This window comes from Ipomoea nil, unplaced genomic scaffold, assembly GCF_001879475.1.
Source record: "Ipomoea nil cultivar Tokyo-kokei standard unplaced genomic scaffold, Asagao_1.1 scaffold2036, whole genome shotgun sequence".
NCBI classification, from domain to species: domain Eukaryota; kingdom Viridiplantae; phylum Streptophyta; class Magnoliopsida; order Solanales; family Convolvulaceae; genus Ipomoea; species Ipomoea nil.
The window spans coordinates 7385499-7412466 of NW_017618464.1; the positions used below are offsets into that span (position 1 = coordinate 7385499).

At 48.0% G+C, this 26968-nt stretch overlaps 1 protein-coding gene and 1 pseudogene across 1 annotated transcript; both read right to left on the reverse strand.

Annotated features, from left to right (window-relative positions):
- Positions 1–907: 907 nt before the first annotated feature.
- LOC109147877 lies at positions 908–15231 on the reverse strand (annotated as a pseudogene).
- A 5836-nt stretch (positions 15232–21067) lies between these two features.
- Positions 21068–25912, reverse strand: LOC109147878. The gene is made up of 3 exons (XM_019295536.1): positions 23692–25912; positions 21925–23536; positions 21068–21107 (listed from the first exon to the last, which is right to left on the reverse strand). The coding sequence occupies exons 1-3, from the start codon at positions 25910–25912 to the stop codon at positions 21068–21070; spliced, it is 3873 nt and encodes a 1290-aa protein (XP_019151081.1).
- Between the last annotated feature and the right edge of the window lie 1056 nt (positions 25913–26968).

The window sequence follows — 26968 nt, forward strand, 5'->3', positions numbered from 1 at the left end:
GGTCTTTCTTTAAGCTTTCTTGCTTTCTTGATTTCTTCTAAGGGGATTCTTGGAGCACTTTGGGGTGGTGGAACGTTTATTATGGTGGGGGGTTCTAGGTGCCTCTTAAGTCCCCTATTTATATATTTAAGAGTCCTGGTTAGGAACTAATATTATAGGCTTGCTAATTCTATTCCTTTTGGAACTAAGGATTGGGTTTAGGGATAAGGGTCCATGGTCCATAGTGGACCATATTAATTAATTAAAGGGAATCCTAATCGTAGTCTGAATAGTAAAAGGCCTACTTCCTTTATTCCTAATAGATAACTAGGTCTAGGATTCCTAATTAGAATCTGAATAGTAAAGGGTTTACTTTCTTTATTCCTAATAGGCTTAGGACTCTAATTTAGGCAAGGGTTCACGGTTCATGGTGGACCTTTATTAATTAATTAAAGGAAACCTAACCGAATTAAATCATATTTAATTATTATTAACGGGATTAATTTAATAATTAATCCGGGATTGAAGGCCGTAACACGGGGTGTTACACTCGGCTACTATTGGCCAGCAGCAAGCCTGACCAGGTCAACGGATTTGATTAGTCCTGCCTGGTGCACCGTTCAGCCCAGACTAGGGTGCCATGTTGTACCGCCAACACCTTACGTTGAGACTCGGTCCCGACAAGCAAGACTTCATAGCCTCCAAGAACACCTCACACACTCTCTGTTTTTAGCTCACCTCAACTCTTTCTTTTTCTTTCTGTAATCCCTCATTTTACCACTCTTTCTTTCTCTCATATTCTTTTCCCCTCATTTCTTTTCTTTCATTCCTCATTTCTCTTTTTTCTCTCTTTTTTTTTTCTAATAAAATTTTCTTTTCTCATTCTTCATTACAAAAAGTGATACAATTCGTCAAAGCAAACCGTAGCTCAAGGCGGGTCATAATCATAAAAAACCACCGATGGGATATCATCATGAACTAGCAACGCACACACCCTCGGTGGTAAGTCTGACAAATTACGGAAAATAAACTCCTCATCCTTATCCCCAACCCAATCGACCAATGCAGCCACCGGGAGATTACCCTGTGGCAAACACTGGAGAACAGAAACAGATGCACAGGAACAAAGAAAACGGAGTCGTGACACCTCAGAGTAAAAAACCCATGGACTAGGTACAGTGGGGTCTACATAACCCTTAAGCTCAGGCAATACAGACTCAAGGACCAGGGACCTAAAACCCTCAGCTAAACACCATTCAAGAGAGCGGTGCATACCATGGAAAAAGTCCCGAAGCCCATCGACTGCAGAAATGCCTAAGCCGTAGCAGAAACCACCCCCCCCCCCCCCCCCCCCGATTACGCACCAAGGCAGCAATCCCACCCAACAACTCAGAATATGAAAAATTGAGCTTTATAGAACCATCGGGAGGGGGATCCCATCTAACAGCCCGAACCACTCGCCGCGGTACAGCGGAATCAATGTAGGACAGAATGACCGGCCAATTAGGTGGCAGGATGTGTTCCTGCGGCCATCGCCTAAAGAGGCATTCTGCCACCCCTTTGGCAACGCCATACACCACTCGAGATACACTGGGCGACCCTCTGCCATGTAAGCATGTGTTCCTGTGCTTCCATAACTCCCAAAGGATAAGATAAGGCAACCTGCAAATAACAAAAGCAACAAGACGGTTATGCGAAACCACTCGCTTCCACCCAGTCAAGAGCGTCCGTAGACCTCGATGACTGAACCGCAAGCCGAGTGATCCCATAAAAAAACCCCCATACATCCCTAGCAGTGTCTCCCGCATAAAAGATGTGATCAATAGTTTCCCTAACAGGGTTATTGCAGCACCAGCATCTGGAAACGATAAGGTGCCCAAATCTAGCCATGGCATCATCAGTGGGCAAGCGACCCCTTAACACACGCCAAGCAAGAAATGACACCTTAAAGGGAAAATGCTTATGCCAACATGCACTCAAAAGAGGATCTGAATGGAGCGGTTCAGGTCTCAATAAAGATTTTGCAGAGGAAAAAGAAAACAAACCGTCCGTAGCCACCCGCCAAATAGGGATGTCAGCTACTCTTTGACCAAGCCGGGACATGTCAGCCTCCAGTCCAGGCGGCAGAAGATCATCATACGGTGAAAGGTCCAACTCCCCGTTCTGAATGAAGTCAGACTGTAGATCACCAGAGTACTCCACTGTAACACCCCGTGTTACGGATCCTAAAACCAACGGATTAATTAATTAATTAATTAATAAACCAGGAGAAAGAATAAAGTATATTGGTTAATTAGGGAGAAAGGCCACCATAGCCCATGGGCCCAATTATATAAACCCAAACCCTAAACCCAATAGGAATAAACTCCAAATAAACCCCTAGATCTATAAATAGGGAACTTAGGGAGCACCTAGAAACCCCCCACACGCATAAACGCTCATCACCCCAGGAGAACTCCAAGAATCCCCTTAGAAGAAATCAAGAAAGCAAGAAAGCTTAAAGGAAGATCCTTCATAGCCAAGGAATTAATTAAGGCTAAGAGGTAACCCATGTCTCAACAAAACCTATTTTTATAGTTATGATTTCCCTTAGGGTTTCCCCAATTGATTATGAATGGCGTGATTATGATGAGTATTATTATTGATGTTGAATTGATGATTCCATGGGGAATCTTGATAATCTTGATGTTGGGAGTTTCTTGATAATTATGATGTTCTTGATGATTAATTGGTATTCTTGATGAGTATGTGTTGTTCTTGATAATTATGATGTTCTTGATGATTAATTGGTATCCTTGATGATTAGGTGTTGTTCTTACCGAATCTTGCAATTAGAAGACGAATCGTATTCTTGTTAACGTAAAAGTGATTAGAACCCTAGGTTATATCGTATGATGTTATTCTGGGATTATCGGGTGGGAAATCGCATGTTTGGGAGTTGATTATGTTTAGAAAAGCATGATAGGATAAGTGTTGCTCGTTTCTCATATTCGATCCGTTTATTGTCTACGTGTTGCCGTTAATTGCGTTGTACGGTGTCTAAGCATGGTTTCGGGTTCCACATCGGTTCCCGGGACGAAAAAGTTGTGAAAGGAGTCAGTGGGGGGTAGGTGGGGGTAGGGGACCCGCCACCTACCCACGACCGGTTTTACTGTTCCGGCAGCGGGCAGCCGACGGGCGGGCAGCTGCCCACCGGCAACCCGCTGCCCGGAAATACTGTTCCGGCGGGCAGCCGGCGGGTGACCCCCACCCACCGGCTACCCGCTGGAATTAACCCCCCCTTGGGACCCCGGCTTCCCCGTTTGATGTTTCCCCGACCCCCGTGGTGTCCCAACGGACCCCGTTTATCGTGCGTATGTCTAGTTTGATGTTTCGGGTACCGTTCGTAGGTTTATGAGTCTGTTATATTGCATGCTGGTTGAATTGGTACCCGGTTAGCCTAGGTGGAAGAAGTATGAACCCCTTAGGGCTATTCTTAGTATGTGATGGATCACGCATAGGTTTCGTTATACGTTTATTCCCCTTCCCAACGTGTAATGTGGGTTGCATGTGTTTGCTATGTGTTATGTGTGCGTGTGGCCAATTCGGTAAAGGATCGGATTGGTTATCCCGAACAGAGGGTTCGGAGGCTGGCTGTAGTCAGATGGGTTTCCTGGCTGCAGTCAGGTGACGTTATCCTGGGCAGCGGCCCAGAAGCTGGTGGTAGTCAGATGGGAATTCCTGGCTGCAATCAGATGACATTCTCCCGAGCAGCGGCTCGGAAGCTGGCTGTAGTCAGATGGGTTTCCTGGCTACAGTCAGATTACACATTCTTGTGAGCTGCGGTTCATTGGGAGCCAAAGCGAACAACTCCTCCGTGTGGATACGGGGCAGGGTGCTGCGGGGCCGTGTCAGAGCTATATGCGCTGACCCTCATGTATGGGCATGCGATTGGTCCTGTGGCGCCAACAAAGTGTGCTATGTGATGAGATATGGATGAGTTGTTATTATGAGTATCTTGGGGTTGTGACTATGGGATTTATATTGGGGATTGTTCATATTGGGTTATGATTATTGTCTATGCCTTGCCTTAACTGCCTTATCTGTTGTAAACTGCATATGCTCGTTATGACTGTTGCTCGTGTATGGCCTTATCTGTCGAGTCATTCCCGGTTTTAAAGCTAGAGTTCGTAGGATATATCTTCATGCTCAAAATGGTTTTCGTATATCTATATATATCTCTATATGTATTGTATTTCAACGCGTTGGAGTGGGTTACCAGCATCTCTCGCTGAACAGATATATTTGGCTTTCAGGCACAGAGGATTAGAGCACTGGAGCGCGCTAGAACTGGAGCGTAGAAGTAGTATAGTTTCCCTTTTAGCCTGCGTGCCATATTATGCATTTATATTTCAGAGGATAGTAGTTAGACAGCCTGTGCACCTGGGTTCTCTAGCCCAGGTGTGGCATAGCACCCCGTACACTTATGTTACGCTTTGGGATTTAATGAGATGTTACCTTTATTATTATGTTTTAAATGTCTTGAAAATCAGGGGTGTTACAGTTGGTATCAGAGCCTAAGTTTGACCCTAGGAAAGATTCTTAAGACCGGACTTTAGGACATTAAGCTTGAAACTCTAAGTATTTAGGAACATAGGACTCAGGAATCTTAGGACGCGCGGTGAGACTGTGAAACCTACACATAACCTCCCCTCACTTTATTCCTCTCTACTATTAGGAATCCCTTCCCCACTTATTATATCAAGATCGAAACACAAAATAACATCAACCTTTAATCGCCAGGAATGGCACCCAAGAAGAAACAGTCAGGAGCACCGGGACACCCCTCTCAAGAAATCTTGACTCAAGCCCTACAACGCCTGACCCAAATTGCCCAGGCACTAAGTACCATCGCACCCCAACCTCTGCCAACAGACGAGAACTTGGAAATCCACCACCAAGTCTCGACACACCGACCACCCACCCTCTCGGGAGACGAAGACCCCACAACCCTCGAAGAATGGATTGAGACATTCGACAAGGTGCTCAGGACGACCCAATGCCCCGAACGCCACCGGGTCAGGATAGCCTCCTTCTATTTCAAGCACGAGGCCGACAACTGGTGGGCCCGCGAGGGGCCTATGTACGAGCAAGACCCCGGATTCAACTGGGAGGACTTAAAGACGCGATTACGAGAACAGTTCTACCCCAATCACCTGAAGGCCGCCATGTGCGAGGAATTCCTCAATCTAAGACAGGGGACGGCCCCGGTCTCAGAATACTACCGACGATTCTGCCAACTGGCTCGCCTCGCCCCCGAGCTAGTACCCACCGAAGGGATCAAAGTCAGGAAATTCCTAACAGGCCTCAAGCCCGAACACCAGAGGTCCTTGGCCGCCCAAGAACCGAAGACCCTCGGAGAGGCCTATGCCAAGGCATGTCAACTACAACAGATAGCGGACCCGCCTCCAGGGATGCGACTGGGGTATAAAAGGAAACCCGAAGGTAGTCGCCCAATTCTCGCCAAGGAAGCTAAGAACCCCAAGACCGCCTCACTTGACCAAACCATCGCGCCGACTACCCGGGGAAGAATCCTCACCCTAAGCAAGGCCAGGATCGGAGACAGCAACATAGTCTCCGGAACCTTCCTAGTGCACGCCACCCCAGCTGTCATATTATTCGACTCAGGGGCTACCAACTCGTTTATAGCAACCGAGTTCGCCGCCCAGCTCGGTCTTAACGCCACCACCAAGGTCCGACTCCAAGTCAAGGTGGCCTCAGGCGAGGTCATAAAATGTGATCGCATGTACGAGCAGGTAATGATCACCATTCAGGGAGTGGAATTCCCCAGTAACCTGATCCAGTTTCAATTGGATGGGATGCAAGTGATCTTGGGCATGGATTGGCTAGGGAAGTTCCAAGCACAAATCCTGTGCGGAGAGCAGAAGGTGGTCCTACGGGGGCCAAACGGTAAGAGGGTGTCGTACCGCAGTGCCCGCCAGGATCCAGGGATCAAGCTGATAAACATGATGAAAATTAAGAAGTATCTGGGCCAAGGAAACGAGGTCTTCTTATGCTCAGTCGAAGACCTCAACGCCAAAACACCTGAACCACAAGCCATCCCAGTGGTGAACGAGTTCACCGACGTCTTCTCAGACGAGATTCCCGGGGCACCCCCGACCAGAGAGGTCGAGTTCACCATAGACCTCATGCCGGGCGCCGCCCCGATCTCTAAACCACCCTACCGGCTAGCACCAAAGGAAATGAAGGAACTGAAAACACAACTCCAAGAACTGCTAGATAAGGGTTACATCCGGCCCAGCACCTCTCCATGGGGGGCACCAGTACTATTCGTTAAGAAGAAGGATGGGAGCATGCGCCTGTGCATCGACTACCGGGAACTCAACCAAGTTACTATAAAGAATAGGTACCCCCTTCCCCGAATAGATGACTTATTCGACCAACTCAAAGGGGCAGGGGTATTCTCAAAGATCGACCTAAGATCCGGGTATCACCAAATCCAAGTGGCCAAACAAGACATCCAGAAAACGGCCTTCCGGACACGTTACGGCCACTACGAGTTTACCGTAATGCCTTTCGGCCTCACTAACGCGCCTGCCATATTCATGGACCTCATGAATCGAGTATTCCGACCTCACCTGGATGACTTCGTCATCGTGTTCATTGACGACATCCTAGTCTACTCCCGAAATAAAGAAGATCATGAGAAGCACCTTCGCATATCTCTGCAAACCCTCAGGGAGAACCAACTCTACGCTAAATTCTCCAAGTGCGAATTCTGGCAAGACAGTGTAGCCTTCTTGGGCCACGTGATAACCAAAGAAGGGATTAGGGTGGACCCCGCTAAGGTTCGCGCCGTTAAAGAATGGACCACGCCGAACTCACTCTCGGAAGTCCGAAGCTTCCTAGGTCTAGCGGGCTACTACAGGAGGTTCGTACCCGACTTCACCAAGATAGCCCAACCCCTCATTAAGCTCATGAAAAAGGAAACCCCCTTCCGTTGGGACAACGGCTGCATCTCGGCCTTCCAAGAATTAAAGGATAAACTAACCACTGCACCCGTGCTAGCCATACCCTCCGGATCGGAAGGGTTTGAAGTCTACAGCGACGCATCCAAGAAGGGGTTAGGATGCGTACTAATGCAAAATGGCAAGGTAATAGCTTACGCATCCAGACAACTCAAAACCCACGAAGAGAATTACCCCACCCATGACCTCGAGCTAGCCGCTATCGTATTCGCACTAAAAATCTGGAGGCACTACTTGTATGGGGTACAATGCAAGATCTACACCGACCATAAGAGCCTGAAGTACATCTTTTCACAAAAAGACCTAAACATGAGACAACGAAGATGGCTGGAACTCATAAAGGACTACGACCTAGACATTCAATACCACGAGGGAAAAGCCAACGTGGTGGCGGACGCCCTAAGCCGAAAGACGAATCATTCCCTTAACACCACGTGGGTCCTACCGGACCATCTGTACAGGGACTTCCAAAGGCTACACTTGGAAATAATAGAGCAGGGACAAACTCGCCCCAATGCCTATCTACTCAACACACAGGCCGTGCCCACCCTCTTCGAGGAAATCAAATCGGGACAACAACAGGACCCGGAACTAGATAAAATCCGCCACGACCTAACCCGAGGGAAAGAGGGCCCCTTCGAAGCACACCCAGACGGCAGCCTCCGCTACAAAGGGAGGTGGTGTGTACCCTCAACGCACCCCCACTTGAAACAGCGGATCTTGGAGGAAGGACACAACTCCCCTTACTCCGTCCACCCAGGCGGTGACAAATTATACCAAGACATAAAGAAATCGTTTTGGTGGCCGAATATGAAAAAGGAAATCGCAGAGTTTGTGGCCAAGTGTCTGAATTGCCAAAGGGTAAAAGCCGAACGATGCAAACCCAAGGGACTCGTACAACCCCTTGAAATACCACAAGGAAAATGGGATTCCATATCCATGGACTTCGTCGGAGGGCTACCGCCAACGAAAACCGGTAAGGATAAAATCTGGGTCATAGTGGATCGACTGACCAAGACAGCGCGATTCATTGCCATGAAAGAAACATGGACGATGACGCAACTAGCCCAAGCTTACGTAAACCGGGTAGTGAAATACCACGGAGTTCCCCGAAACATTGTGTCCGACCGAGATTCCAGGTTCCTCTCGCAATTCTGGAAATCACTACAAGCGGCGTTGGGGACGCAACTAAAGCTAAGCACAGCCTTTCACCCCACCACAGACGGCCAAACCGAAAGAACCATCCAAACCCTCGAAGACATGCTAAGAGCCTGCACGCTCGACTTCCGAGGGACGTGGGAAGAACACCTAGACCTCATCGAGTTCTCGTACAACAACAGCTACCACGCGAGCATTCGCATGGCACCCTACGAAGCATTGTATGGTCAGAAATGTAGAACCCCATTATGTTGGGAAGATATGGTCAACCCGGTAACACTGGGCCCCCAATACCTACAAGACACCATAGCTAAGGTCAAACACATCCAGGAAAGGATGAAGGCCGCCCAAGACCGCCAGAAGTCTTACGCCGACCTAAAGTGGAAGCAAGCCGAATTCAACCCCGGGGACAAGGTCTGGCTAAGGATCTCGCCCACACGAGGGGTAATGAGGTTCGGGAGAAAAGGGAAACTCAGCCCCCGGTTCATCGGGCCGTACGAAATCGTGGAGAGAATCGGAGAATTGGCCTACCGTCTCGCCTTACCCGTCGAGCTGGAACGAGTACACGACGTGTTCCACGTATCTCAGCTAAAGAAATACATACACGACCCAAGCCACGTACTCCAACACGAGACCGTGGACCTCGACGAGTCACTAGTATACGAAGAGAAACCCGTAAGAATCCTGGACACCAAAACAAGAACTACCCGGAACCGAGTCGTGGAAATGGTGAAGGTTCTCTGGACCAACCACGGGACCGAGGAAGCCACATGGGAACTTAAGGACACAATGAAGGAGCGGTACCCCGAGCTGTTCACTCCAGGTAACTAAGGGAAAACTTTCCTTTCTTTCTGTCACCCGGGGCCAAGCTTCGGGGACGAAGCTTCCTGTTAAGGGGGGGAGAGTGTAACACCCCGTGTTACGGATCCTAAAACCAACGGATTAATTAATTAATTAATTAATAAACCAGGAGAAAGAATAAAGTATATTGGTTAATTAGGGAGAAAGGCCACCATAGCCCATGGGCCCAATTATATAAACCCAAACCCTAAACCCAATAGGAATAAACTCCAAATAAACCCCTAGATCTATAAATAGGGAACTTAGGGAGCACCTAGAAACCCCCCACACGCATAAACGCCCATCACCCCAGGAGAACTCCAAGAATCCCCTTAGAAGAAATCAAGAAAGCAAGAAAGCTTAAAGGAAGATCCTTCATAGCCAAGGAATTAATTAAGGCTAAGAGGTAACCCATGTCTCAACAAAACCTATTTTTATAGTTATGATTTCCCTTAGGGTTTCCCCAATTGATTATGAATGGCGTGATTATGATGAGTATTATTATTGATGTTGAATTGATGATTCCATGGGGAATCTTGATAATCTTGATGTTGGGAGTTTCTTGATAATTATGATGTTCTTGATGATTAATTGGTATTCTTGATGAGTATGTGTTGTTCTTGATAATTATGATGTTCTTGATGATTAATTGGTATCCTTGATGATTAGGTGTTGTTCTTACCGAATCTTGCAATTAGAAGACGAATCGTATTCTTGTTAACGTAAAAGTGATTAGAACCCTAGGTTATATCGTATGATGTTATTCTGGGATTATCGGGTGGGAAATCGCATGTTTGGGAGTTGATTATGTTTAGAAAAGCATGATAGGATAAGTGTTGCTCGTTTCTCATATTCGATCCGTTTATTGTCTACGTGTTGCCGTTAATTGCGTTGTACGGTGTCTAAGCATGGTTTCGGGTTCCACATCGGTTCCCGGGACGAAAAAGTTGTGAAAGGAGTCAGTGGGGGGTAGGTGGGGGGTAGGGGACCCGCCACCTACCCACGGCCGGTTTTACTGTTCCGGCAGCGGGCAGCCGGCGGGCGGGCAGCTGCCCACCGGCAACCCGCTGCCCGGAAATACTGTTCCGGCGGGCAGCCGGCGGGTGACCCCCACCCACCGGCTACCCGCTGGAATTAACCCCCCCTTGGGACCCCGGCTTCCCCGTTTGATGTTTCCCCGACCCCCGTGGTGTCCCAACGGACCCCGTTTATCGTGCGTATGTCTAGTTTGATGTTTCGGGTACCGTTCGTAGGTTTATGAGTCTGTTATATTGCATGCTGGTTGAATTGGTACCCGGTTGGCCTAGGTGGAAGAAGTATGAACCCCTTAGGGCTATTCTTAGTATGTGATGGATCACGCATAGGTTTCGTTATACGTTTATTCCCCTTCCCAACGTGTAATGTGGGTTGCATGTGTTTGCTATGTGTTATGTGTGCGTGTGGCCAATTCGGTAAAGGATCGGATTGGTTATCCCGAACAGAGGGTTCGGAGGCTGGCTGTAGTCAGATGGGTTTCCTGGCTGCAGTCAGGTGACGTTATCCTGGGCAGCGGCCCAGAAGCTGGTGGTAGTCAGATGGGAATTCCTGGCTGCAATCAGATGACATTCTCCCGAGCAGCGGCTCGGAAGCTGGCTGTAGTCAGATGGGTTTCCTGGCTACAGTCAGATTACACATTCTTGTGAGCTGTGGTTCATTGGGAGCCAAAGCGAACAACTCCTCCGTGTGGATACGGGGCAGGGTGCTGCGGGGCCGTGTCAGAGCTATATGCGCTGACCCTCATGTATGGGCATGCGATTGGTCCTGTGGCGCCAACAAAGTGTGCTATGTGATGAGATATGGATGAGTTGTTATTATGAGTATCTTGGGGTTGTGACTATGGGATTTATATTGGGGATTGTTCATATTGGGTTATGATTATTGTCTATGCCTTGCCTTAACTGCCTTATCTGTTGTAAACTGCATATGCTCGTTATGACTGTTGCTCGTGTATGGCCTTATCTGTCGAGTCATTCCCGGTTTTAAAGCTAGAGTTCGTAGGATATATCTTCATGCTCAAAATGGTTTTCGTATATCTATATATATCTCTATATGTATTGTATTTCAACGCGTTGGAGTGGGTTACCAGCATCTCTCGCTGAACAGATATATTTGGCTTTCAGGCACAGAGGATTAGAGCACTGGAGCGCGCTAGAACTGGAGCGTAGAAGTAGTATAGTTTCCCTTTCGGCCTGCGTGCCATATTATGCATTTATATTTCGGAGGATAGTAGTTAGACAGCCTGTGCACCTGGGTTCTCTAGCCCAGGTGTGGCATAGCACCCCGTACACTTATGTTACGCTTTGGGATTTAATGAGATGTTACCTTTATTATTAAGTTTTAAATGTCTTGAAAATCAGGGGTGTTACATCCACCCCCGGGAAGGGGTAAAGGCGCCCTAGTGTGCCGAGGCCGGACCAGTTATCCCACCAGAGATTAACATCCCTGTGAGTCAGGCGCCAACCTAATACTGCCTCTACCTCATTCCTGACGCTGAGCATTCGCTTCCAAGTGTGTGAATCGGAGCTTTGCACTAGTTTCGCCACCGGGTGAACTCGACTGCAGTACTTAGCAGTCATGAAACTCCCCCAAAGTGAATACACCCTGTGGAAATTCCACCAAAGCTTTGCACTAGATGCCCGCACCATCAGGTCGAGATCAAGGAAGCCCACTCCCCCCTCTTTTTTAGGTAGGGAGAGCATTTTCCATGAAGCCCAATTGTAGCGTGCACCTCCTGATTGCCTCCAAAAGAAGGCGGCAAAACACCGCTCCAGGTCCCGAATAACCTGCTTAGGAGAAGCATAAGCTGCAAAAAGATGTAAAGGAATAGCCTGCAAAACAGAAGTAATTAAAATTGCTTTCCCCCCCCCCCCCTTAGATAGCAGCCGCCACTGCCACCCAAGGCATTTGGCCTTTACCTTGTCCACAACAGATGAAAAATAAACACATTTCTTCCTCCCCACATAAATAGGGCACCCAAGATAAGTGAAAGGGAAGGATCTATGTATGCATCTAGTGATGTCCCCAATCCTACGAATTACCCGATCCGAGGTGTCAGGGTGCATATAAAAAGCACTCTTAGGGAAGCTGACCATTTGGCCAGAAATCCCTTCATAATCTTTTAAAGCACGGATAACTTTGCAGATTGCCCCCTGTCTCCCAGTACTAAAAATAATAACATCGTCAGCGTAAGCTAAGTGATGAATATGAGGAGTACCAGGAGGCTGAGAGAATCTAGGGATAGCCTCGTCCTGATGGACTCGGGCGAGGAAAGTAGAGAGTACCTCTGCAGCAATTATGAAAAGACTAGGGGAAAGTGGGTCTCCTTGCCTCAATCCACGGGACGAGGTAAAGAAACCCTCTTTGACCCCATTGACAATGACAGAGTACCACACATTAGAAACAGCACGATAAACCAAGTCAATCCAAACTTCAGAGAAACCCATCTTACGCATCACAGATACAAGGAAAAACCAAGATACCCGGTCATAGGCCTTAGCCATGTCTAGCTTCAGCACTACATCCTGGTTTCCTAGCGTAATACCATGGCACATCTCAGAAGCAAGTAGAATATTATCAGTGATTGACCGCCCCGAGACGAAACCACTTTGATGAGGAGACAACAATCTCGGGAGAACAGGAGCCAACCTGACTACCATTAACTTAGTGACAATTTTACTACTAAAATTGCACAAGCTAATTGGTCTATAGTCAGCAAATGTCTCCGGGCTTGCTTTTTTGGGCAATAGCACAATAGAGGTGTGAGTAATGGACCTGGTGAACTCCCTACCAAGGAAGTAACTCCTGACCATATTAACCACATCCCCCTTAACAATTTCCCAACAAGATTTATAGAATGCCCCAGAAAACCCGTCTGGGCCTGCGGCACTAACAGAATTCATGGCAAACATAACATTTTTAATCTCCTCCTCCTCAGGGATAGAAATAAGCCTAGCATTCTCATCATCAGTCACAAGACGTTGTACACAGTCAAGTTTAGACAAATCAAAGTTACCTGCCTCCGCAGTGAATAGACTTTCAAAAAAGGAGACAGCATTTTGTGCTATCCCCTGTCTATCCTCAATCCATTGTCCTGTGTCATCTTTTACCTTATGAATATAGAGTTTCCTTCTTCGCTCTTTTACCGTCGAGTGAAAAAACTTGGAGTTCCTGTCACCCTCCTGAACGGCCACCATGTGAGCCTTCTGTTGCCAATATTCTTCCTCGATAGAAATCTGTCTTTGCAGAAGAGCAACGCTCTCCTTATAGTCAATGAGTGCCCTATCATCATTTGGATTTTGTTGTAACACCTCTTCCAATGCCTGCACCTTATCTTCCAATTCCTGCAACTTAGAAAAAATATTACGAAAGGTTTCCCTACTCCAAGGAGCAAGGGCCTTCTTTAACCTGGACAGCTTAGTAGCCAAGACATACATTGGAGCACCCTCAACAGGCGCATCCCAACTTTCTCTAACCACACGCTGAAAATCCTCGTGTTTGGTCCACACATTAAGAAAGCTAAAGTGTTTTGGAATAGGTTGGGTAGTTATAACCTCAAAAGTAACAAGTAACGGACAGTGGTCAAACGTGGTCCTAGACAAATGCATAACGGATGACCTGAATATCGATTCCCACACTGAAGTGTAAAGAAATCGATCCAAGCGCATCCATATGGCATCGTCCTTACGCCTCCCATTCCACCAAGTGTAAGGGGAGCCGTAGGCCGAAGAGTCAATCAGATCACATGCACTGACACACTCTCGAAAATCAGTGGTCTTCCTATGAGAATAAGGAAGCCCCCCTTTTTTCTCGTCCACATTAAGCAAACAGTTAAAATCCCCCACCACAGACCAAGGGACACCAGCAGGGATCCTATTTGAGACTGCGATTAGCTCATCCCATAAAGGAACCCTTAGGCGATCCCTAGTCTTAGCATACACAAATGAAAGCCAGAAAGCAGAAGGAATAGTAGCATGACCACAAGAGACAGATACCGATTGATCAGAATCAGATTCAAAATTCAAAACATGGTCAGAGTTCCAAAAGAGCCATAACTTGTCATTAACCCCTGCAAAAGCAAAGTCAAAGCCAAGTCACAGTCTAAAGCCATCCAACCTATCATTACTACAAAACGGTTCAAGGAGGCATAAAATAAAAGGCTTATGTTTTCTGAGCAGCAGATGCAATCTCTGAAATGAGCCCTGCGAGGCAATACCCCGCACGTTCCAAATAAGGAACTGCATCATCAAAAGGATGGGGACTGAGTAGAGCTAGGCGTGCCTAAGGCCGCACTACTCCGCTCCCGCTGTACTTGAGATGTAGTAAACTTGCCACCGAAGGGCGCACGAATGACCCTCGGAGGCGAGCCATGACCTACCGGCTTCCTATTACGCCCCACAGACTCAAAGGTAGCAACTCTACCGGCGACGGAAGAATCACTATCATCATCATCAGACGCCTCGCGGTAGAACCCAGCAACGTTGGAGCGCTCCGACGCTGACCGAGTCCTCCGAGGGCGCCTAACCGGCTGGACACCTGGAGACACGGTGGGAATGGTGTTCCGGGTTGTGTTCAAATTACACAATCCAGTCCCCCCACCCCGTACTGGCGTCAACAGGCCCTCAGAGTCTGGAGCAATTAAAGGAGTAGAACAAACCTGACCAGTAGAGTTAGCAGTTCCTGGAGTAGATAGAAGATTAGAAGAACCTCCCCCATTATTCGGGGACTGATTATCTACCTGTGATGGAACTTGGGCTAAGCCCTGACCAGCTGGTAAAGGAGACTGTATATTCATCCCCTCTAGAGAGTGAGGACCCTCTTGTGATCGAGTATCTACCTGTGGTGAATCCTGGGCAATGCCCTGAGCAGATAAAGGCCCCATGTTTATTTGGGACTGTGTGTTCAGCCCCTCAAGTGACTGATTTATACGGTCCTCTTGCGATGGAGCATTAGGGTCCTGAGGAACCTCACCCTGACCGAGAACCGAGGCCAAGTGGTCATCTAAAGCCGTATCAAAATCCTGGGCCAACTCAAGTTCCTGATCATTTTGAGTATGGACCTCTTGAGCCTGTTCTGTAACCTGTTCATCCTGCAAAAGATTAAAAGCATTGCTAGTAAAGATAGGGGCTGGAGCCGGAGGTTGGGAACGTGACAAGCCTAGCTCAGGTGCAACACCTGAAATTCCAGGCATATCCCTACCTTGGGGGAGTGAGAAAGTCACATGATCCCGTCCTCGATCAATAACCGGGTCCTTGCCCTTATCTTGTCTCCGTCTTTTAGATGTATTTCTCCTTTGGCGTTGATTCCATCCTGCATTTTCCTGAGGTGCATGGTTCTGAGTGCCCGGTTGCCGACCAACCCCACCTCCTATCCCCTGATTGCCTCCACCAGAAGGCGGGGCCGCACGGGGGGCAGGGGCGGATTAGTGGGGCCACCACCGCCTCCACCACCGTCTGGTGGTAATGGGCCTGGTGGTTGGCCAGGTGGTTGGCCTGGTGGTGGACCTCGTGGTGGTTGGCCATGACCACCAGAGGGACCTGAAGGCCTAACTCCGGAACGGCATGAAGGGGCTGAATGCCCTTGTTTCCTGCAGGTTAGACAATAAGGGGGGACTTTCTCATATTCAATATTTTGCCAAAATCCCTCATCCTCTTTACCAGGTTTTTTACTACCCATTCTGATGAACATTCTAGTCCTTAGTGGCAAAAGGAGGTCAACCTCTACCTTAACCTTAGCCACATTAGGCCTAGAAAATTTAGCAGTTGCAGCATCAACATGTAAAAATCGGCCAATTGGCTTAAAAATTTGTTTCAGGCATGGAATAGAAAAACAATTAGCTTTTAAATTAGGCAACAAAGCCCACACAGGGGCCAAAGAAGTTTCAAAACGAGTATCAAAATCTGCAGTCCAACGAAACAATCGCATAGGATATTTACCATTAAAAGAAATTTGACCTTTGATCAAAATATCCACACAATCATCAGGATTTGAGAATGCCAAAAACACATGTCTAGGATCCATCAAACCAATTTCAACAGTCCCACGTAACACAAAAGTTTTGGCAAAATAGGCCCGTATTTCAGCTAGAAGCGGTTTACCATGCGAAAATTTACCAATTAGCATAATATTTTCAATTTTATTCATTTGTTGGATTTCATTATCTTCAAATGTAATGCATGGTTCCCCACGATGCATTTCAACAACTTTTTCAGAAATAATGGGCACGGGGATTGGACTCGAAATTGACACATTATGACCGCCCGGGTTTGAAGCTGTAAATAATTGAGCAAAGGAACGTGATTGCATACCTGGAACTTGTGCATTTAAGCGCGAATGAGGTTGATTTAACCTCTGACCACCTTGAGCCGCACGTGAATTATGGCCGTGACCTGAATGGTTAGTAGGAATATGCAAGTTGCCATTGTTCGCCCCAACCGTAGAAACATTATTAGTATTTGCTATGGGGTTCGAATTAGGAGGGGGGGCGAGTACCTTGCAAATTTGAATCAATAGACAAAATATTCCTAGTAGCATTATTTAAAGCATCAGGGGCAGAACTGCTAGCTACAGTCTGCATAGGTGTCACCCTATTATATAATTCCACAGTGCTATTTGTGTTAGGAGCATTGTTACTTTCTACTAAATTCTCAATACTAAGTGCATTTCCCGTAGCATTGCCATCCAAAGTGGCCAAGCTAATATTAGATGGATTATTTGGGTGTACTGCCACTAGCGTGGCATTATCACCCACATTAGATGGAATGGCAGCATAGGTTATTGTACCATCACTGCCCACCATTGTAGAAGTAGGGAAAGTAATATCTGTGGGATTATTTAAAGAATTTGAAGCATGCAAAAATGGCAAAGTAACATGACTAACAGCAAACTCATTAAAAGTGGTAGTGGCAGGCAAGTTAGTACCACTACCCAACAAATTCAAAGCATCATTATGTCTGCCAATAGCAACATTATCAAAAGTAGGTAAATTATTCACTAAGGCATCATTATTTAAAGGATTAGCATTATGTGATGCAACCAAGCCATTCAAAACATGCGGATTAAATAAATCAGTACCCATAGATGCAGCTAGAGCAATACCTGACTCCACTCCAGTTTGTGGTCTCAAGCTTATGTTCGAATTTGCATATCCTACCGTGACCACACCATCACCAATTTGTGGGGCGTGAACAGGCAGTCGCATTCCAGAGCTAGTTGATGAGAACACAAAGGGAGAGGGGGTGACCGGTGCTGCAACCTCCAGCGCCGGTTGAGTTCTGGCGTGTGCGATCAACGCCGGATGGGAGAGAACCACCGGAGCTTGAGTCTGAGGGCCCTGCGTGTCGCCTTCGACTGGTTGATGCACGACCGATATTGCAAAGGGCGGTACTAAGACAGCCATGGTCTCCGAACGGGTTGCTTGAATATGAGAAGCGACCTGCCGATTAGGATTCGTATTGAAAACCGTAGGGGAGTGTTGCGATCTACCATGATGGATTTGCGTCCTCTGTGTCGACACAGAGTCGCGATTGAGAAGGCCGCCTGTGGATGGACGATCGCACTCCGGCTGCGACATCGCATCCGGACCTGTCGCAATACGTGTAATCGCCGAGACTGGGACCGCGAAGCCCGCGCGACGCAGATCGTCAAGGCATCGTCGAAGAAAATCTTCCGCGCTAATCATCTGTTCGACGGTCTCTGGAGGCTCCGGAGGTGGGTCACCCACCTCCATGCACGTCTCGAAGAAGAAGCTGTCACCAATGGACTATGTTGTCACCGGAATTAAGGTGGCAATCTCTGCAAATTCGGCCGTAGGAAATTTACGATGGCAATCGCGAATTTTCTCGCAATCGCCAGAGCTCAGGAGAGAGAAAGCTGCTTGGTGGGGATTAGGGTTTAGGGTTTAGGGTTTAGGGTTTTTTTTTTTTAAAGCAAAGATAACTTTATTGATAAGCAAAGGCATAAAGCCATTACAAGGTCCAGGAGAGTTAGGCCCTACATGGCCTAAACCCCCAAAAAACAACAAGTAAATAAAAATTACAAACGAAGGCCCCAGGGTTTTTTTTTTTTTTTTTTTAAAATAAAGTCATACTTTATTAAAAGAAAAAGAGAGGCCGAAGCCAAAACAACGTTCGGAAGGACTTAGACCCCACATGGCCTAAATCCTACTAACTAACCTAAACTAAAAAGAGTAAATAAAGATTACAGACGAAGGCCCCCGGGGCTATGCGCGGCCCCAAGTCCCATGCTAGCATAACACTAACACTAGACCAAACACTAGGCTAAGTAATAATAAATAATAAAAGAATGTTAAAGTAGTATGTAGTATGTAGATTGCACGCCTGCTCGATGAATGAGAATCAAGTATAGTATGTCAGCATCACAGCCCATCATATACATGTAGATGGGTGACAAGGGGAAAAGCCACCTTGCGTGTCATGCGCCATAGCACTTCCCCGCCAGCTGCACCATAGCGTCCCAGCACTATAATGCAATCTAACCGGGCTGCAACCGCAACTGCAACATCTCCTGGGGTGCTATTGACTGCCCTGTTACAAAGAAATAATACACACCTCCCCATCTAAATATAAAGGCAAATATCGGCACAGAGGCCTAAGTCCAGAAATAACATAAGTAGCACAAGACAGCTCACAGGCCAATATAACAGAGCAGCCAGTAGCATCATCCCCGATCAGCACCAGCAACGAACCAGAACCAACCCTAACGGGATTAGCTACTATGGGCCAGCAGCAAGCATGGACTACCGCCAACGGATTTGAAAAACCCCTACCCGGCCACCGTTCAGCCCGGGCCAGGATGCAATTTCTTACCGCTTGCACCAACGTTGAGGCGTGGTCTATCTTAAAAGATGCCTGCAAAGGCGGAACCAAAGAAGCCTATAGACCAGTCAATGCCTCGGAGGCCAAAGAAACAACAACCTGCAAAGATAGAAAACAAGATAGAACAAACAAGCATCCTGTTCCCTTGACCCCAACTATTTCAATCTCCTCATAAGGTGAGTGTATAGGCATTAACAGGCTGACGCGAACAAACAGCAAACCCCCCAAATTAAGACCCGTCCCCCCCGGAGTCCAGAAGGAACTCGGCTACTATTGGCCAGCAGCAAGCCTGACCAGGTCAACGGATTTGATTAGTCCTGCCTGGTGCACCGTTCAGCCCAGACTAGGGTGCCATGTTGTACCGCCAACACCTTACGTTGAGGCTCAGTCCCGACCAGCAGAACCTCATCGCCTCCAAGTCTCGTCCCTCCCGGGGCCCGGAAGGGACTCGGCTACTATTGGCCAGCAGCAAGCCTGACCAGGTCAACGGATTTGATTAGTCCTGCATGGTGCACCGTTCAGCCCAGACTAGGGTGCCATGTTGTACCGCCAACACCTTACGTTGAGACTCGGTCCCGACAAGCAAGACTTCATAGCCTCCAAGAACACCTCACACACTCTCTGTTTTTAGCTCACCTCAACTCTTTCTTTTCCTTTCTGTATTCCGTCATTTTACCACTCTTTCTTTCTCTCATCTTCTTTTCCCCTCATTTCTTTCATTCCTCATTTCTCTTTTTTCTCTTTTTTCTTTTTCATTTCTTTCTTTTTTTTCTAATAAAATTTTCTTTTCTCTTTTTTCATTACAAAAAGTGATACAATTCATCAAAGCAAACCGTAGCTCAAGGCGGGTCGTAATCATCAAAAACCACCGATGGGATATCATCATGAAGCAGCAACGCACGCACCCTCGGTGGTAAATCTGACAAATTACGGAAAATAAACTCCCCATCCTTGTCCCCAACCCAATCTGCCAATGCAGCCACCGGGAGATTACCCTGCGGCAAACACTGATGAACAGAAACAGATGCACAGGAACAAAGAAACCGGAGTCGTGACACATCAGAGTCAAAGACCCATGGACTAGGTGTAGTGGGGTCTACATAACCCTTAAGCTCGGGCAAAACAGACTCTAGGACCAGGGATCTAAAACCCTCGGCCAAACACCATTCAAGAGAGCGGTGCATAACCTGGAAAAAGTCCCGAAACCCGTCGTCTACCGAAATGGCTAGGCCGTAGCAGAGACCCCCCCCCCCCCCGATTACGTACCAAGGCAGCAGACCCACCCAACGCCTCAGAATATGAAAAATTGAGCTTTATAGAACCAGGGTTTAGGGTTTAGGGTTTAGGGATTTTTTTTTTAAGTAAAGCATACTTTATTAATAACAAAAGAAAGGCCGAAGCCAATACAACGTCCAAGGGATTAGGCCACACATGACCAAAATCCCACTATTTAATGTTAAGCTAGAAAAATAAAACGAGATTACATAACGAAGGCCCCCGGGGCTATAACATACATGCCCCAAGTCCCATGCTAGATGACTAACACTAGACCAAAGACTACAATGAAAACGAAAATCACAAAATACTACTAAGTAAATGCGCAGCTGCTCGAAAAAATATGAATGTAAATATAACCCAGCTGCATCACGGTCCACCATATAAGCGTGGAGATAAGTGACAAGGGGAACAGCCACTTGCCTGTCACGAACCATAGCGCCTCCCTGCCAACTGCACATAGCATCACGGCACTACAATGCAGTCCAACCGGGCTGCAACCACAAACGCAACATCTCCTAGGGTGCAATTGACTGCCCTGTTAAAAGCAATAATACACACCAATCCAGCAAAATATGGTAAAGGCCTAACATCACTCAGAAATGCCGGCACACAGGCCTCGGTCAAAACAATACATAAATAGTACAAGGCAATCACAGGCCAACAGATAAAGCAACATAGAACAAGGCAGCCAATAGCATCGAACCCCGATCAGCACCAGCACGAACCAGAACCAAACCTAACGGGATTAGCTACTATGGGCCAGCAGCAAGCCTGAACTACCGCCAACGGATTTGAAAAACACCTACCCGGCCACCGTTCAGCCCGGGCCAGGATGCAATTTCTTACCGCTTGCACTAACGTTGAGGCCTGGTCTATCTCAAAGAATGCCTACAAAGGCGGAACCAAAAAAACCTATAGACCAGTATATGCCTCGGAGGCCAAAGAAACAAACCTGCAAAATAGAAAACAAGATAGAACAAGCAAGCATCATGTTTCCTCGACCCCAGCTATTTCCATCTTTCCCATCAGGTGAGTGTATAGGTATTAACAGGCTGACGTGAACAAACAGCAACCCCCCAAATAGGACCCGTCCCCCCCGGAGTCCAGAAGGAACTCGGCTACTATTGGCCAGCAGCAAGCCTGACCAGGTCAACGGATTTGATTAGTCTTGTCTGGTGCACCGTTCAGCCCAGACTAGGGTGCCATGTTGTACCGCCAACACCTTACGTTGAGACTCAGTCCCGACCAGCAGAACTTCATAGCCTCCAAGTCCCATCCCCCCTGGAGCCCGGAGGGAACTCGGCTACTATTGGCCAGCAGCAAGCCTGACTAGGTCAACGGATTTGATTAGTCCTGCCCGGTGCACCGTTCAGCCCGGACTAGGGTGCCATGTTATACCGCCAACACCTTACGTTGAGACTCAGTCCCGACCAGCGGAACCTCATAGCCTCCAGGAACACCTCACACACTCTCTGTTTTTAGCTCAACTCCGCTCTTTCTTTTCCTACCAATCCCTCATTTTACCACTCAAATTCTTTCCATTCTCTCAAATTCTTTTCCACTCATATCTTTTCATTCCCTCTTTTTCTTTTATCTCTTTTTTCAATCTCTTTTTTCTCTTTTTTCCATTTTTTCATTTTCTTCTTTTTTCATTTTTCAAAACTTTTTTCAAAACATCAAAGAAAGACACAAGCAGGCCAGAATCACGGGGGATCATCTATCTCAAAAAACACATAGGGTATGTCATCGTGTATCAACAGAGACCGCACCCTAGGCGGCAGATCATTAAGGTCCCGAAAATGGCCTCCCCCGGCTTGTCAACCACCCAATCAGCTAATGTCCGTACAGGAAGATTGGCCCTAGACGGGCACAAGACAGCAGTAACTATCCCACAGGAACACAGGAATCGAAGCCTGGACACCACGTCGTCCAGAAACCACGGCGGGCGAAAAGAAAGATCAACATAACTACACAGCTCCGCCCACGTGGACTCCATTACAATCTCTGTATAACCCCCGGCCAGGCACCACTCCAGACACGAGAACAGGACCCGGAACATCCCCCGAGCATGCTCCCCATGTCCAGACCAGGCAATCCCATAGCAAAAACCACCCGCCTGATTGCGCACCACGGCCGCAGCCCCCCCCCCCCCTACTGCCGCTGAAAGAGATAGATTAATCTTTAATGCCCCAGCAGCGGGAGGTGACCACCTGACCGTCCTAACAACCCTCCTCGGCACATGTGCCTCCAAGTATGCCACAATCGTCCTCCAATTAGAGGGTAGGATATGCTGCATAGGCCACCGCCTAAACAGACATTCCGCCACCCCCTTTGCGACCCCATGCATCACTCGCACAATGCTAGGGGTGTCCCGTCCATGCATACACCCATTACGGTGTTTCCACAGCTCCCACAAAATCAAATACGGCAACCTGCTAACAGCAAAGGAAAATAAAGGGTTACGCGCCCCTCCCCGGCCCCAACTCGCAATCAATGTCCCAAGACTCCGATGTCGCGACTGGAGGCCAAGGGACGCCAAAACATATCTCCAAACAGATCCTGCCGTTTCCCCGGAATAAAAAATATGATCAATAGACTTAGGAACCGGGGCTGGACAACACCAACACCTCGAAACAATCACATGACCGAAACGAGACAAGATGTCATCTGTGGGAAGCCGCCCTCGGAACACTCTCCAAGCCAGGAAGGACACCTTAAACGGAAGGTGTTTGCGCCAACATTTAGCTAAGAGAGGATCCGGTGCAGTGGGCATAGCAGGCCTAAGGAAGGCCTTAGCAGAGGAGTAAGAAAACATACCATCAGAAGCCACGGTCCAAAGTGGGATGTCACGCGGTCCCTGCCCCATTCGGGACAAGTCCGCATTAACCCCCGCATAAGCCAAGTCATCATGGCCAGTCAAATCAAGCTCACCGTCCCGCACATAATCCAGAAGCAACTCCCGGGAGTAGGAAACCCCCCGAGATGGATACAGTCTGCCGAGTGGGCCCAGACCCGACCAGTTGTCCCACCAGAAATTAACCCAGCCTCGGAACAACCGCCAAGTCAAGACCCCCTCAACCTCATCACGAACCATCAACATCCGCTTCCAGGTGTGCGAATCAGTAGTCTGAACCAACTTAGCAACCGGGTGCACCCGGCTGCAATACTTGGCCCTCATAAAATCTGACCAAAGTGTATGCTCCGTGCGGAAATTCCACCACAATTTCGCGCTGGCTGCTCTTACCATGATATCCAAGTCCAGGAAACCAACTCCTCCTTTTTGGGACGGGACAGAGTTTTCCACGAACTCCAATGATACCGGGCACCCCCCGATTCTTTCCAACAGAAACTCGCGTAGCATCTTTCCAAGTCCCTGATTACCTGCTTAGGGGGTGCGCAGGCCGAGAAAAGGTGCAAAGGAATGGCCTGTAGAACTAAGGATATCAAGATCGCCTTCCTACCCTTCGAAAGCACCCGCCGTTGCCAACTTAAACATTTAGCCTTAACTTTATCCACAACGGAGGCGAAATAGATACATTTCTTGCGGCCCAGATATACAGGGCAACCCAGATAGGTAAATGGAAACTCTTTATGCACACAACCTGTTGCCCTGCGAATGCTGTCAATCTCACAAGCCGGAGTACAAGGGTGCACATAAAATGCACTCTTCTGAAAGCTCACCAACTGTCCCGAAATCTCCTCGTACTCCTTCAATGCCTTAATTACTTCCTGAATCGCACCCAACCTGGCTGTACTAAAAATAATCACGTCATCCGCATAAGCCAGGTGATGTATATGAGGTGTCCCCGGCGGCTGTGTAAACCGGGGCACAGCGGTGCCATCATAAACCCGAGCAAGGTAAACAGATAAAACTTCGGCTGCAATCACAAACAAAGTCAGGGACAAAGGATCCCCTTGCTTGAGGCCCCGCGTAGATGTGAAAAAACCTTCCTTTACCCCATTTACAATCACGGAGTACCAAACATTCGACACAGCCCGGAACACCATATCTATCCAAATCTCACTGAAACCCAGGCGGCGCATCACCGAAGTCAAGAAAAACCACGAAACCCGATCATATGCCTTAGCCATATCCAGTTTCAGCACAATGTCCAGGTTCTGCAAACTCAAAGCATGGCACATCTCAGAAGCGAGCGGAACATTGTCCGTGATGGACCGACCAGCTACAAACCCACTCTGCTGCGGGGACAACACTCGGGGCAAAACCGTAGCCATCCGAACCACCATGAGCTTCGTAACCAACTTGCTACTGAAATTGCACAAACTGATAGGTCTATAATCTGCAAAAGTCTCCAGGCTCGGCTTCTTTGGCAAAAGGACGATGGATGTGTGCGTGATAGCCCTGGTAAAGTCCTGCCCTGCAAAGTAGCTCCGAACCATACTAACAACATCATCCTGAATAATATCCCAGCAAGCCTTATAAAAGGCCCCCGAGAAACCATCCGGCCCTGCCGCACTCGAAGAGTTCATCTGCATAACCACCGCTTTTATCTCACCCACTTCTGGCACTACTGTCAACTGTTCATTATCCTCGTCAGTAACCAACCGCGGGACACAATCCAATCTGTCCAAATCAAACCCTCCAATTTCGGCAGTAAACATATGCTCAAAGAAAGAAACTGCTTGATCAGCAATTCCCTGCCTGTCCTCCAGCCAAACCCCCTCCCCATTTTTCACCCTGTGTATGTATAGCTTACGCCTGCGTTCCTTAACAATAGAGTGAAAGAATCGGGAGTTCCTATCCCCATCCTGAACCTCGGTGACACGCGCCTTTTGCTGCCAATATTCCTCCTCAATTGCAATCTGTTTCTGCAGCAAAGCAACACCCTTTTTATATTCAGTTAAAGCATTTTCATCATCCGGGTGTTGCTGCAAGGCAGCCTCAAGGGTCGGAACACTATCCTCATACTCCCGGAGCTTTACAAAAATGTCCCCAAATTCAGTCTTGCTCCACCTGCTCAGAACCTTACTCAATCTATTCAACTTGGTGGCCATTACAAACATAGGGCCCCCCTCCACAGGGACCTCCCAGCTATCACGCACCACCCTCAAAAAGCCCTCGTGCTTGATCCACACATTTAAGAACACAAAGTGCTTCGGTATTACCTGCGTACTCAATAAATCACAGGATATCAGCAATGGACTGTGGTCAGACGTGGACTTTGACAAGTGCCGTACAGACGTTTTGAAAACCGATTCCCATACCGAAGTAAAGAGAAACCGATCCAAACGCATCCATATAGCCGCCTCCCTACGCCGCCCATTCCACCAAGTGAAACAAGAGCCGTAGTAGGTTGCGTCAATCAAGTCACACGCACTGACACACTCCTGAAAGTCAGTAGTCTTCCGATGTGAATACAGGAGCCCACCTTTTTTCTCGTCCACACTTAACAAGCAATTAAAATCACCTGCGACTGACCAAGGAACCCCTCCAGGAATCAAAGAGAATACATGTTTCAACTCAGCCCACAACGGGTCCCGGAGGCGCTCCTTGGTTTTGGCATAAACAAATGAGAGCCAAAAAGGCATGAGCACGGTAGAATGTACACATGAAATCGTAACACACTGCTCAGTTTGACTCTCAAATGTTACTGCAAAATCATTATTCCAGAAAAGCCAAATTTTATTACTAGCAGAAGAAAAAACATTATCAAAATTAAAGCGAATTCTAAAAAACTCAAGCCAATCAGGCGAACTGAAAGGCTCGAGCAGACATAAGATAAAAGGAGAATGCATTCTCAACAAGACACGGATCCTGCGAGAAGAACCCCGAGAGGACACCCCCCTCACATTCCAGACGAGTAGTTTCATATAGAAGATAAAACTAGTTTCATATAGAAGATAAAACACCCAGCCCTTCAGGGGGGTCCCCCTCTTGCCTCATAAAGCTATACCGACGTCTCACTGAGCCAATCCCTTCCCAGAGGTCTAGATTCTCATATTCTGTGTCAGAACCCGAGGCCCATTCCTCCGGTTCATGATCAGCCACCGGGACGTCAGTATCTGACCACGCCCTTTCCCTCCCCCTCCTAGACCCCCACGGGGCCTCCGGGGCAAAATCGGGCGTTTGAGCCGCCAACCAAAGAGTATCACTCGGAGGTGTGCATGGCGGCGTCCCCAGCTCGAGGGGACCGTAAAAAATAGGATTCGAAACAGGAGAAGGAGTAAAAGAGAAAGATACCTGCTGCGGGCTCTGAATATCCGCCCGCTCTCCCGTATAGAGGCTCGCATCCTCGTTACCCTCTGGAATAGTAGACAAGCGGCCAGATGAAAGACCACTCCCCATTCCATACGGTGTCATACAAACAGATTTCCCGGCCTCAACCGGGGTGGATGGCACCTGGCCATTCTCTGAAGCCTCCACAATAACCTCCTCAGAGGCAAGGCTGTCATCCTGTAGCGCAGCAAACCCATTACTAACCGGAACCGGGGCACTAGCCCGGCTAGTAGATTGGGCCTGCCACACTAGATTACCCGTACCTGCACTTGGTCCCCGACTATTATCAACAACCGGGGACTTGCCTTTAACCTGTCTTTCTTTATTACTTTGCTTTTTTCTTTGATTAGCAGTCATGTCCCGATGATCCAACACGGTAGCTGTGCCCCGGCCCTGGCCACCCGATTTCGGGTCAGCCTGATGGGCCTCCACCGTGGGACAAGGACCAACATCAACCACTGATGCCGGCACTTGCGGAGCCGTAGTGCGCGGGGCGCGGGCTCCACCACCAGAAACACGACAACTATTCGCCAAGTGGCCCTGTTTCCTGCAATTCAAACAGTACGGGGGGACAC